The sequence below is a fragment of the Phalangium opilio genome, unplaced genomic scaffold (genome assembly GCF_054372755.1).
Source record: "Phalangium opilio isolate 3A_F unplaced genomic scaffold, DU_Popi_V2 ptg000011l_1, whole genome shotgun sequence".
In the NCBI taxonomy this organism is placed as follows: Eukaryota; Metazoa; Arthropoda; class Arachnida; order Opiliones; family Phalangiidae; genus Phalangium; species Phalangium opilio.
Genome location: NW_028324147.1, coordinates 5,780,027 through 5,794,697, shown reverse-complemented (window position 1 = coordinate 5,794,697; position 14,671 = coordinate 5,780,027). Strand labels below are relative to the sequence as shown.

Sequence of the window (14,671 nt, the reverse complement as noted above, 5' to 3'; positions counted from 1 at the left end):
TGACACTGCAACGGAAGTCTAAGGCTAATATCAATCAACGTTTAGCGTGTCCATGCAGTATTATACCTTTACTCTCTTGGGAATGCATACAGATAATTGGAATCATTGGGACCCTCTTATATCGCCATGTTAATTTCTATGAATTCGGGTTTTGTGGGTCTATATCGGGTTTTAGAACTTATTGCTATACGTCACGCCTCATCATTCTGATGGCGTCTTTCTAACTGTTCATTGGTTAGCCACATCGTATGATGGACATCTACGATATCTGGGTATTAGTTTTGCATGGGGTGGAAGTCGGAGTGGTTGTGGTTGTTTCGTAGGTTTTATCAGATCTTGTTAAAATTTTGATTAACCTCGAGTCCCGTATAATGAAACCAAAGTATTAATAAAGTTTTATTAACTACTAAATAGTAGTTTCAATTAATAACTGTGATAAAATAAGCATAATTGTAAGTACAAAGCTGATGATAAATATGGAATTTTTAAATGCTGCATTCTTACTTTTCTGTTAGTGTAAGTTTGAAAATTGGTCAGGGAGATTGGCTTTAGATGGTCAGGGAAATTGGCTTTAGATGGTCAGGGAAATTGGCTTTGGATGGTCAGGGAAATTGGCTTTGGATGGTCAGGGAAATTGGCTTTGGATGGTCAGGGAAATTGGCTTTGGATGGTCAGGGAAATTGGCTTTGGATGGTCAGGGAAATTGGCTTTGGATGGTCAGGGAAATTGGCTTTGGATGGTCAGGGAAATTGGCTTTGGATGGTCAGGGAAATTGGCTTTGGATGGTCAGGGAAATTGGCTTTGGATGGTCAGGGAAATTGGCTTTGGATGGTCAGGGAAATTGGCTTTGGATGGTCAGGGAAATTGGCTTTGGATGGTCAGGGAAATTGGCTTTGGATGGTCAGGGAAATTGGCTTTAGATGGTCAGGGAAAACCTGGAAAACTCAGGGAATTTTGAAATGAAAAAACCGTAGCAAACCCTGTTATGGACAGGGGTTTCAAAGTTAACATATTTTCTCTTAGTTGTTATCTGAAAATTTAAAATTCGTTTAAAGAGGACAATTACTTAAACCTAGTTCTAGATAACTGGTCGGAAGAAAAATAAAGTCGGTGAAAGTCATTATGCTAATGATTATATAATTTCATAAAATTGGGGTTAAGAATCGTTTAACGATGAAGATGAGTCAGTCATTCTATTTTACGCTTTAAATTATGTCGTTAATTTGCTTTCAAATTGTTTCGCAAATTGTTCAAGGAAGATGATTGTACGTACGATTTATTTTTGGTACGATTAGGATAATTTTTTCTTTCTTTTGCCGGAAACGTCCTAAGAAAAAGAATTATAAACCTTTATTGCTCCATAATTTCATATAATTTTCGTTAATTGTTTATAATTTTAAATATACAGGGTGTTTCTGATAAGTCTGCCATAAATTAAGGGGGATGTTCTATGGGAAATCAGTTTTGAGTTGTCCATTTAAATGTAACTTCTATCTCCATTTTGTTTGCCACAAGTGACACTGTTTTTGAGTTATGATTTAAATGAGTGTTTTAGGGATGAGCCCTTAATTTAATTGGAAATCAATGTCTTAATCAGTTTCTTAATTTAAGGGGTCACAATCTTAACTCGAAAACAGTGTCCCTTGTGGGAAACAAAATGGAGATAGAAGTTATATTTTCGACTCAAAATTGATTTCCTAAAGAACATCCCCTTCCCAAAATTTATAGCAGACTTATCAGAAACACCCTGTATGTGTAAAATTTCAGTCAAAGGTCAGAGGGTGGGTTACTTTCATGTGTACACACATAATTGAGTGCATGCACAGGACTAGTTATGCTTGATGAAGATTTATCGATGTATGAATAATAAACTTATGCTCATGGGATAATTATTATGTTAAATAACTTCCGGCTTAATAATAATAATATAACTTGAAATTTTAATTTTTTAATACTTTTTTTCTTTATTGTGGAATTTAAAGGGTCATTCATAAAACAATTTGGCCTAAATACATACAATTTAAAATTAGGGTCACTTTAGGGGATGGGCCATTTAAAAATCAACCGTAGCTTTCAATCAAAATCGATTGAACCCTCTACATTTTGAAAGATTTATTAAAACATTAGAGGGAACGTGAAATGTTCAACTTCAAACAAGTTTCAAAATTTAATTTAAAATAATAAAAAGAAAAATACTTCATAGTACCTTTAAAATAAAACCGAGATCTAAATCTCATTCAGTCATCAACTTATCAAATTTATAAGCTTATATTATAACCTTTAACCCTTCTAAGATTTAAATCATGTTTTTTAATAATAAGAAATTAACAATGCCTTCGAGATACATAAAGCAATTAATTCCATCTTTATAAAAAAAAAGGGTCTTACGCAATACTTATTAAATACCGGCTCGCCACTTCCTACAAGTTTTTGTTAGGGTTTTAATAACAATAACTTGACTTCTAGAGTCATCTTTTTTTCGTCTTCTTGCCTCATTCATTAATCGGTTGAAGATAATTACATTACTTGGTTCTATAAGAAAACGTGCGCTAGTAGACCCAATTGTTCCACTATAGAGGAACCTTTTTATAATTTTTTTTTTGCTTAATACCGTGAAAGGTCTTGAAATAAGGGGCGGGTATGTAAGGCCTGAGGATTTCTTGGGCAAATGTTGTGTTTTTTTTTCGCAACAAGGCAGTCGCATGAATTTGTGAGTTTCTCTAAGGTGTTGTAATTTGTAGTGCTCAGCAGTAGTTGGAGGATAAATGCGAGATCGAGTGGTAATCTCCATAGCTATAACGAAACCTCTGTATCGCCATCTACCGAACGGCAGCGAAGTCCACCCAGCATCCTACTCGGTGTTTTGGTAGGGTCTAACGATATGGAAACGTAAATGATGCCCCCTGTGTCTTAAAAATAGAAGCTATATAATTCAAGAGAACTAGCTTCTATTTTAAAATGGCGCTACGCGGCAGCACTTAACAATCCCTTACCTATGGTAGGGGCGAGGTACTCTGGGCTTGAAGGCAGTGTTGTTCTTGGTAGTACAATTGTACTTTTTTAGTACATTTTAAAGTCTTCAGTACGAAAAGTACATTTTGATGTTTGAAAGTACATTTTCAAATTAAATTTTTTAACATTAGCGTCTATGGGACGAAAATTACTCCGCAAGATGGCGCCAAAAGCCTTTCGTGGAGGGGGAAGGAAATTTTAATACCCCCAAAGGGAGAAAAGTACGTTTTCAAAAAGCCTCCCATTGGGTAGTACGTTTTACTATTGGGGAAAGTACGTTCCCAAAAATCTAAGGAACAACACTGCTTGAAGGAGAGAGGTGATTTAGAAGAGAAATCTCCATACCTATAACGTTGCAGTCTGTACGTCCATCTATGGTGCAAGGAAGTCTTCCCAGCATGCTCAGCGTTTCAGTAGGGTCTTATGGTACGAAAACGTAAAGGATGCGCCCTATGTTTTTAAAATAGAAGCTAGTTCTCATAAAAATACAATGGAGCTACGTGTCAGCACTTAACAATCGCCTCTTCCAAAGTGTAGGGGGAGTGCGCAAGGTACACTGGGAGAGTTTCATTGGAGCAGATCACCCATCATCAGTTACCGCTCCATCTTACCTCTTTTCTCCCTGCTCTTGTAGACTTTCATTGGCGCACATGGCCCACCATCCCATTTACGTATTATACCTAATTAGGTATATAGTTCTGAAAAGGAGTAATTAATTTAGTGCAGAGAGCGACGTACCGACATTCCCAAGGCCTATTCACGATGGAGAAATATTTCATGTATATAGGAATAAAGGAAACCAGTTCATTGTTTTAAGAACCATATAAACTTAAGGAGAAGAAAAAAATGGTTTAGCCGAACGTGAGCTGGATTTGTAATTTATTTCCACCGACAAATTAAAATCCGTGTCATTATTAGGCGCTATTCAACGAGAACATATGAATGAATAACGATATGCTTTGTTTTCAAGTTAACTTGTGGTTTTTCTTGTTTTTTATATTCATTTATTTTTTCAATAGAAAAGCGTGATGTTCGATCATCTTTAACGGTGACTTTTCTTTTATGTTATATAATTTTTTAAAAGGACCTTTATATTGTGTATGTAAAGAGGAGTTTCCTGTTTCTTGAGCAGACGACAATGTATAAGAATTAATTGGAAATCGAGTGTGTTTAAGATGGTGTTCCCCTTTTTAACGGGCAACCATTTTTTGCTACGTGAATTTTATGAGTGATTTATATATTTCGTGACGTGGTTTGGTTTGCTTGCATGCGTTGGTACGATCTACGATGCACGGGTTTGTTGTTACAGGGATAGATTTAATTTTAGAAGTAGGAATAGAGAACAGAGTAATCTGGGCACGCGTCTAAGTCCCGGACCCCCTTCCACGGGACGAAGGGGGTATGAAAGAAGAGGCGGGTCATAGCGATAGAGGTAAAAAGGAATTACGTATTTTTCGCCATCCCCGACAGCAACGTCATCAGAACGCAGTTAAAGTGAGCTAGCCAATAAGATAATTTAAACTTTTCGTTGCGTGTTGGAGGGAGGGGCTCTATACTGGGCTATGAGTCGGACTGAAGTAAATACTAACCGTTCTCCATTCCTACTTCTAAAATTAAATATATCCCTGGTACGATCCATGAGTCACGGGTTTGTTGTTAGCAAAATTAAATTTGATTAAATCGGTGGTAAATGGAGGGTGAAAAGGAAATTCAAGTGATTTTAATCCATTCTTCTACCAATTATAAGACCAATCTGCGTAGTGGAATATCCAGGAAATACCTCGGAATGATTTTAAAATTGAAATTTGTTCGAGATTTCATAGGTAGTTTGAAATTTGCACCTCCGACCAATCGCGTAACGCCCTGCCTTCTTGTTAACAAAATTTAAGTGATACGCTGTACATCTACCCCATCTATGATGATCACAAATAACTGAAAGATTCAAACCCCATGAAATAGTTTAATATTAAAGCAGAGCGCTGATTGGTCCTTTCACAGTGCCTCACCAGGCGTCGCTTTACCTCGGATCTATGACCTATCTCCCTCACTTCATGACAAGCTGCAGTTTGTAACCAGTAACAAACTTATGGAACATTTCTTATCAACTTATGGTTTACCAATGTCAATATACAACAACATAATTAAAATAGGTTTAAAAATTACATGATTCTGATCACGTTCTGCGTCCATTTACAATTTGAGTCGGAAAAACAAAATGAACTTCAGTAGTTTAACGACGGTAAAACTAAGCCATGTGGAAAATATACAAAATCGTAAAAAAAGAAGAAAAGGGTTGAATGAATTGACAAGGCAGTCGTCGCCACCCTTTCTGGCGCGTGTTTACGTCACACCAAGTCACACGCGATATGTATCTCCCATTCAACCTCGACCCCTTTCGACGAAACAAGATCGAAATCGTAATATTTACTTTTTATTTTCAAGAATCTAGACGTTTTTAATTTATTTTTGATTAGTTATTCGTGAATAAAATAAACTGGGCCGATATAGAACTAAAAGTGTAATTTATTTCGAAAAAGAACCCAAATATGAAATTATAAAAGTGGAACTCGATTATAGTTGCTTTATCGTAGGTTTATCGTACTTAAAAATCTTTAAATTACTTGAAAAAAAAAATTGAAATTAAATTGTTATTAAGAAATTCTTTATTCATTCGAGCGCAAATTTAATTATAATTATTTGTCTTTGTTTTTCGCCGGGTGTAAAATTATAATTGTTATTTTGAAACGGATGTCGGTGGACTGGTGGAGAAAGAAATGTGTGGCGTTATTTATTACTAAGACTAATTGAAAGTCTGTGAATTGTTAACATTAACAATAGAGAATTTAAGTTGAAGGTATAAAACTTCTGTTATTTATATTTATATGTTATTATTTTATGTATTAATACGATAGGTATTAATTAATTAATTAATAAGAGTAGATGTTGAACTTAATTTCAAATAGTAATCCAATTTCACAATTTAAAGGTACACATTGTACCTTAAAAGAACGGTCTTTTTCTAAATATAAAAGGGAAAATTAAAAAATATATATATATATAAATTATTTCTTATTTCAAAATAATTAGTACATTTAATTAGTCTTAAAAATAATCAAGGACTACTGCCTCGCCATTGGTTTAGTGGCGTTTGCAAGCCAGAACCCCTTACCCTTCTGGGATTGTTTGAACCAATCCCGGTCGGGCTCTGGGTAGCAGACAGCTCTAAACATGGCGAGGCAGTAGTCAGCATTAAATTATAATTTCTTTTAATTAAGAAATCATTTATTTTCTTTTTAATATTTTTCCTTCATATTTAGAAAAAAAGGCAGTTCTTTCTTTTTTGTTGCTTAACCCTTTCCTTTAACGATCTTGTATTTATTGTTGATGATATCAAAGGTTCCATCCTAACTGTTAACTCCCTGATTCCAAAGGTCAATGTACAATAAAATGGAGTACTAGTAGGGTATAGAGGAACGAAAGAAACAATACTGATTGATGCTCAGGGTTGAAGATACTCTGTTGCCCTTCATGCCCACGCGGCGGCCACATCATCCTCAGGGCTCCTCCTAAAATATGATCCTTCCCTTGCTCCGATACTCCAGAGAGCTCCTCGGCTTCTTTCCCCAACGTGTACGCGATAACCCATCCATCACTATCACTCGTTTTTCAAACCTGATAAAGGGTCAAACTAAAGCTGCGCGGGCTACACTAACTCCAACCATGGATATCTGTAAATACTACGCATTATGGATTCCCAACAAGGCTACTAAAGCTTGCCTCCAAATACGCGCGCGGTACACTCGCGGATCGAGTCAGGAGGGGCTAGGACTCTTGGGGGAAAGGAATTGTAGCTCTCTCGAGAATCTCGAGTGAGTGGTGAGTTTGAAATTTGGCACATGCGCAAAGAGATAAAATACGAATTTCCCTCTCTCTCACACAAGGTTGGCTGGGGGGTTGGAAGTTATATTTCTTTCTCTGCTGAACGGGCGCCGTAAGCGAAACGCCTTACGTAAGTTAAAAGATGGGAATCCATAATACATATCCATGCTCCAACTTAGTAAAGTATCTATTGGCGTGCAGAAAGATTGATAATATTTGGCAAGGCTTATAATCGCATTTATTCCTAAGTAGATTCTGCATTACTTGAGTATACGCGAATGGGAAGGTTGCTTGCATCCCACTCAAAGTTTAGGTAAAAGTGGAATATTATCAAATTCAAAGTTTCATTATTTTTGGTTAGAGATTGAGTTAATAATAAATGTTCAGACTGAAGTTTAATACTGGTTAATGCATAGAGATGACGTAGGTAAAGCGTCATCTAGTTACTAGTAGAAGTATCCTGAAAAAATTATTAGCTTATGGGTTATGGTATATTTGATGAAATTTTGTCACGTTTTTTGCTTTTTCGTTGAAAGTCAAAGTCAATGGACGTGCAGATCTTGCTGAATGGAATATTTAGAGTGGTACGGACTCGCTTACGCCTGCTAGATCCTCATAAGCTAGCGTAACGCTTCGTAAACACATTGAAACTAAAATAAGAAATATAGCCTATGAAACCGAATTTATTTTAAAGGGCTTTTCTGGCAGCTTCTTTTTTTGTCTGCACAATCTTTTATGGTTGAAAGAGAATTTTTACTTTGAAGTCTTCTTTCTTTTTTTCTGAGCAGAAGTTTGAAAAGTTTGATATATATTAACTATACTGTATAGTTTGAAACAGAATACATTTATTTTTAAAGATAGAGGCAAGTTTGCTCAAAGTCTGTCTTGCGGATTTCAGCAATATTTGCTGGAAAATTTGGTCTAGTCTCATCTTTATTTTAAATTTACTAGAAAGGCCTAGAATTTCTCTTTCGGTTTCTTTAAACGAAATACCAAATCAGATAATGTATAATTCAAATTTCAATCATGTTTATTTCAACAGTGTTTAAAATTTGAGGAATATACCCTTTTCGAAAGGGGTTCGGGGAGCATTATCGTCTGCTTGATATTAGGGTTAGAACGGAACATCTGGTGGTATGTGAATCCAAAGACTTTAAATAGGGCTTCAAAGTTACGGGTTCTTTTGTTTGAAGTCAAAACTAATGTCTTTGTTGTCCACTTAGTCTAGCTCTTCTCACAAAATCCTCCTAGATACGATAATAAAATGGCTAACACAATTATTACCTGTATGAGAAGTGTATAATACTCCTCTTCAAGAGAAGTGTTCCAACCACAAATCGGGGTAATTGTGACATGATTCTTCCCAACATCATTTTACATTTGTAGTGTACAATGTTTACTAAACAGAATCACATACGCGATAAATAGTTAGCGCAGCTTAACTATTTGCCAAGGCCCATTCGCTTGCGTGTTTTTGTTCCAAGACAATCAAGGTTTGTGCATGGGTTGATTGCTGAGGATTTAGTAAATACCAAACAGTTATAGAATTCACCCTAGCATTGCGATAGCTACCCATTTGAATTAGTTTGTTGAGCGAGAGAGCAAATAAAAAGTGGCTCCCTCGCCTGTGAAGAACGATGTTACATAACTAAAGTATTAAGAGGATAAAGAGTGTCATCCTTCTTCAGTTATCCCCTTCTGACTGCCATGTAAATACCTTATTGCATAAGTATACTTTTATCACCAATCATAGGAAGAAAACCAAAAATATTCCAGCTTTGGAATTTGAAACTTGAAAGGATATTATGAATTCATTATTTAGTTCACACAGTTGATAAGGGGATTAAATGACGTTTACCTAATCATTAGATCATTTGTTTTTTGCCGCCCATGAGGTATTTATACACACACCTTGGCTGTGCGGTGTATTTAGGGAAAATTGCGGGGGGCTGTGACGTTATTGCTCAAATTACTCTCTAGGTTAATGATTAATCCCCTTAGGCAGAAGGATATGATGATGTGATAAATTCCTACCCCCTCTCTTCCCCCCGGCGGCGTTATTTAAGAGATAAAACAATGTCAATATTTACTCTGTATCGATCGTTTCAAGGATGTTTGCATTTTGGATTTTCTTTCGACAGCCTGAATGTATTCATTTTAATCATGAATAACTCTAACACTTACTCTGTTATCTTGAAGAACTGGGAAATGTTTTGCTTGCTACATAGAAAACTGTGTCTAGTACCAAAGGTTTATAGATAAAAGCAAAAAGTGTACTGCAATGAAGCGTGCTGGCACCGTGTAATATGGGGAAACCCCCCTTTTACCTATCAGAATAGTGTCGACCCCCTCTGCGTATGGTTACCTTCACGACCGTAGCACAGAGGAAAAGCGTGAATAGGCTCCTAAAGTAGCAGATGCTAGCTCTAGTACCAAAAATTATCGTTTGGGTCGCCACCATATGTTACTATTTTCTCTAAACCTTTGACCTCTAAAATGTTCTTCTCTGGTTAGATGGTTCGTAACTTCGTATAGAGGTTGAGAGGAGGGCCGTTTGCTTCTCATATTACATGGGAGTCTACAGCCCAAGACTGGGAACTTTGAACAAACTATACTTTTTGTTTCTACCTATGAACTTTTGCCTTTATACCTGTTACGAAAAAGCCAGAGTTATGTTCTTTCTGATATCAAATTTATTACTTTATATTCATGGTTTGTTAGCCTTTGGTATACACTTACAAGATTGACAGTGATAAATTGATTACACATCTAGTAATAAGGTATACAGTAACCTGAGAGTAATTAGCCCCTCGCCTGTAATATACCTGGTTAATTACCATTGTAAAACGAAGGGAAATAACCTAAGACGGTGTTGGTTTCTCTGTAACTAATTAATGGAATGTTCTATTGCTAGCAGCCAATGAAAAACTAAGTTAATTTCGCAATGGAAATAAATAATCACACCACACTGGTATAAAAATAAACGACTTATTACAGGGATTAGTGTTTTGCTTCCTGATTGGATGAGATAATCCCGTCTTTTACATAAGGATAATCCGTCATAATCCTCTAATTTAGACATATTAGTAAACCCTGGCTAATCTATACTATAGGGGTGATTTAAACCGTTTACCCTTAATACAATCCACTTCATAGTTCATACAAGTGTATAGAGTAATAATTTTTTTTGTTCTTGATATTTTGATCCGCTGTGTCGATTGATAAGGGTTTTCAACAGTTTTTCATTTTTATCTGAAAACGTATTTTTGTGGGAATCTAGTGATTAGTCGAGGGAAGACCAATATCCTGGCTGCACTTTTCAGTCAATTTGAACTTAACATTAACGTTTTTACTACTATAAGAATGTAGTTTTTTTTAATGATATGGTAGATTTGAGTGTGACCATTGGCATCATGCAAAAGAGACAGCTTCTAATAAGAAAAAAGAAATGGGTGGTGAATCGCTTATCCAAAGCCTTCGCAAATTCGCCTTTAGACAGGTAATTTACAGAGTTTTACTATATTTGAGTTTGACTCTTCGCGACGTGTAGTATAAGGTTATTATATTATAAATTTCATAAGTCTACATCGAGTAATATGCGTTTGATGTATGTTAGCATGCACTCTGGCCCAGTTGATGTTTGAAGATAGTGTAGTTTTTACACTGATGTGCCACTGCTGCCCGGAATTGTGGGATGTATAATTTCCTAAAATGCAACGCGGGGTTTTTGAATCACTTATTGTACATAATATAATATCAGGAATACATACAGATAATTGGAATTATAGTGCCTCCATATCTCCAACGCGTTCATTTCTATGTGGATTTTCTGGGCTGGATTTGAGAATCTGACGTCTTTCTAACTGTGATTCCATTGGTTTGTAGCGGTCAGGTGCACGCGCAGAGCGATAGATTATTGGCTATAGGTAAAATTCGTCATACATAATGATTAGTAGCTCTTCCCACAAAATCTGCAAATAGATTCGTTGGGAAATGGCTACATGATGATTCCTTATAGCAGTATGCATTCCATATATTATCCATACTTCTTGGGGAGATCAGGGGGGTGTGATTCGATTATAGCTCCTCCCCTTTCCCTCAAAATGGCGGCGGATTGGAAAGCTAGAGTAGGAAGACCCCCATTGTAAATACTAGGCTGACACATTAGCCACTCACTCCCTACAACAGCGCTGGCCGTAACTTCACCTAAAATTGAAAACTTAATCTAGACTTACGATTACAAACTTATGATAATCCCACGCCATTCTTAAACCCTTTAATTTTATCCTTTGATGGAATCTATAGCTCGGAAGTCTAAAATTAAAAAAATTAAAAAAACATTAATTCCCACGTATCAATAAAACCAAACAAAAAATTAAAAAAAGAAAACCGCGAAATCATTTCCATTCAAGTATATTTTTGAAGTACTTGAACTTGAGTAAGTTGACTGTCTCCGGGCGTTTTCCCACCAATGTTCTTTGAAATTAGTCGCGTCGTCAGGAATTCGGACCAGTTTCGATGCACGATTGTACAGTCATGTACTTATCTTAAACTTAATTCCCCTTTGGGTTTTATTAACGTCTAACGCTTCTTCAAATTGACTTTCAATATCGAGTAATGACATCACCCCCTATTCCCAAATACCCCCAGCCCCATGGCCAATGATATGAAGTGCCATTATACGATTGAAACTACATTTTCCGGCGGGGGTTTTTGTATATATGTATAAATTTTTTGGCATGCGTACGACTGTGTCTGTAAAAATATATATTTTCTCACGCTGGGTTGGTTTGGGTGTTAGAGGGCAGTGCTTAGCTAAGCTGATTCTTATTTCACGGTGTATTTGTACCCGGAACCCACTAGAATTTGGTTGCAATTGCAGACCTTCTAGACGTAGTTAGGAGTCGAGACTCGAGACTCGAGACTCGAGACCAAGTCAAAGTGGTGGGTTTATTTTTTATACTGTGTATTTTGAAGAGGTTTGAAACTTATTTAAAGGGATAGTCTGGTTGCAATTGCACACCTTCCAGAATTCAGACGTAGTTAGGAGTCGAGACCAAGTCAAAGTGGTGGGTTTATTTTTTATTCTGGGTATTTTGAAGTGATGTATTTAAAGGGAGAGTCTCATTTGAAATCCTTTTTAGATCCAGTTTAATTAGATAGGGGGTATTTTTCTCATTAATTTAAAACAAGTTTCATTAAAATCTGTTAAGATTTCAGTAAGATACAAATTTTTGGAATATTTAAAAAAGAAAGATCCACCCAAAAATCTATTGCTAGAGACCTATTGAGAGCTAATTCGAGAACGACAAGCGAAAATTGACCACACTCGGTTATCAGCCCATCTGTCCTATTTATTCTGTAGTAAGCCTTTGACAGCGCCTTACTCACCTCGAATCTATGACCTACCTCCCTCACTTCATGACAAGCTCCAGTTTCTAAGTTACCAGTGACAAACTTATGGCCAACATATCTTATGAACTTATGCTTAAATTGGTTTTGAAATTCTCTCGTGAACACCGCATAGAACGAAAACCCTACGTTTTGGTTTTATTAGACTTGTCCTTTGAAGCGCTTATGCACTTAGCTTCCTGCTCTATGCCTGCAAACTGCTCTTGAACTGGAAAATAACCCTAGATTGCACTGGGGTGCACCAGGGTAGAATGAGAGGTTTATATGTATATATATGAGGGCAGGGCTTTAGGAACCTGGAACCCAAGGCGCTCTCCTGGGACTGCCATTTAATTACAGGGTTTGCGTCGATAATGTATTATTTTCTATCTCAGTGAATCGCTCAGAACCGTTATTACTTTGCAGTTAAGGTAATACTAATCTCCTACCCACGGATCCCTTATCGTGTACAGCCTACTAAGGTTGACATGTCGTTCAGCCTTCCATATATCTCTCTGGGACTTCTCTTTTTACTCAATCTTGGTTGTCTGATTATTAGCCATAGGCGATGTAAATAATTAATCTCATTTCATTTTCCCGTATAGCCAAGGTTGGGTTCCCTACCCTAGTTATAATTTAATCGGGGACCATAACTTGGTTTAGTCCGATGATATTTCACCGTAGCTTTGATGTAAAAATAGAATATTTTTCTTATTATGTTAAGTTTATGGCTTCAGAATTATTATTATTTTTTTTTGTAATTTCTATTTTAAACGGTGCGGTTTTTTTTTCTTCTTACTTATTTGTCGATTGTTGACCCCGGGTATTAACTGGTGTCAAATTTTATTGGTTTACGTGTGGTGTCGTCTGCTTGATATTAGGGTTCACAACAAGGACGTTAAATAGGGCATCATCCAAGTTTCCAGTCCTGCAAACAATTTGGTCCGTGTTGTTTGAAGTCATATCTTAATTTACGTCTTTATTGTAAACATACACATCAATATTTCGTCTTAAGACAACCAGGTGGTCAAACACCAGAGTGACCAGGCTCTATTTTACCCTCTGACCTTTGAAAAGGGTGTATTAAACTTTCTTTATTTTCAAAACATGCTTCTCACACGTGACGTGGATATCAGATAGTCAGAACCAATCGCGACAAAGTGTTACATGGCTTACCACACAGTAGTGTACGTTTTTTGAAACGTTGCGTTTGAAAATTGGAGCCAATGGTCGCGTTACGACCATAGCGACATCTGGTGACGCTATAGAGAGCTTTCAGATGGGATAGTAGTACGTCACACCCTCCCAAGTCTTACCGCTGTTCTGGTAGCCATATTGGGTGGTCTCAGCTTCATTCCTGCTTTAAACCCACCAATATGGTGGCGTAAATTATGTCACGAGACTCAGCTCCTCCTCCAACTGAAAGCTCTCTATATTCACGCTGGAAAACGCGTATCCTAGCAACGCTTAAAAACGAGCGCTATTATGCATTAGGCTTAAGTGGTTATTGGTTAATTATTGACTTTAGAGATATAATTCCAATTTTCAGATAATTTATATATATTTTTTTACCCTCTGTGCCATTAAAACCATTTTGTCTTTCAAAAGAAAACCTACTTGAAATTGTCGATAACTAACTGTAGGTGCGTGGTAACCGACCAAACGAACCCCACGCGCTTATGTATAAATCTATAGTCATCTGGCCATTAATGGAATATAAATTTATTAAAACTACCCGCTGAGTGATTGGCACTTAACTATCGCTTATAGTGTCTTTCTCACTATGTCTCCTATCGCCCGCTGAGTGCTTTACCATCCATTCAAGCCTACTCTGAAACGTTACAAGTACCATTTCCTCTATATTATTAGACCACCCAAACTCCTCGCGTATTTGTATAAAAAAACGTAATAACTAAAATTCAAGTTTAGCTTACTTAACTTTGTCGTAGAGCGAAAATTACTCTATACTTATGGTATATGAAAAGATGCATTATACATACTCTATAATGGTCATTTTATTATGCACTGCTGTAGAGATTAGACCCAAATGAAGTCTCAAGAGTCAATAGACCATTGCGTTAATTCCGGTAGAGAAGCAAGGACCATAGGGGTGGGGGAGGCCTACCTGATCTCTGGCGCCAAAAAGCATCACCGCTAGAGGCAGCACGAGTCATTTAGCCTACCTTCGCGTACCCTGGCTCCATCTGGTGTTGCCTCTTTGCGCCAGGGAAATAACGTAAGAGGACGTACTACCGCCTGTGTGTTGGTTTTTCTGCAAGTAATTTATGGAATGGATGGTCTATAACGCGAATCCGTAAATAGCAGTCCCGGAGCAGACTATTGTACTTCGTATGCTCCTTTGTTCGCGAAAGTTACACCAAAGAAACGT

General features: G+C 36.9%; 1 protein-coding gene and 1 long non-coding RNA gene across 7 annotated transcripts in view; one reads left to right on the top strand and one right to left on the bottom strand.

Moving 5' to 3' along the window:
- Window positions 1–14,671, top strand: part of RapGAP1 (Rap GTPase activating protein 1) — a 119,259-nt gene that overhangs the window by 77,419 nt on the left and 27,169 nt on the right. The window contains exon 1 of one of the 6 annotated variants that reach the window (XM_089858701.1): window positions 10,152–10,390. The exons of the other annotated variants lie outside the window; for them this stretch is intronic. Coding sequence (XP_089714827.1) covers window positions 10,275–10,390 — 116 coding nt within the window. The 5' untranslated portion in view covers window positions 10,152–10,274. Of the gene's footprint in view, window positions 1–10,151; window positions 10,391–14,671 lie in introns of those variants that run through there. 6 annotated transcript variants of the gene reach the window in all.
- LOC149710075 (uncharacterized) lies at window positions 9,562–11,715 on the bottom strand. Its single transcript, XR_016376568.1, has 4 exons — window positions 11,127–11,715; window positions 10,938–11,013; window positions 10,662–10,862; window positions 9,562–10,597 (listed from the first exon to the last, which is right to left on the bottom strand). It is a non-coding gene; the product is annotated as an uncharacterized LOC149710075 (long non-coding RNA).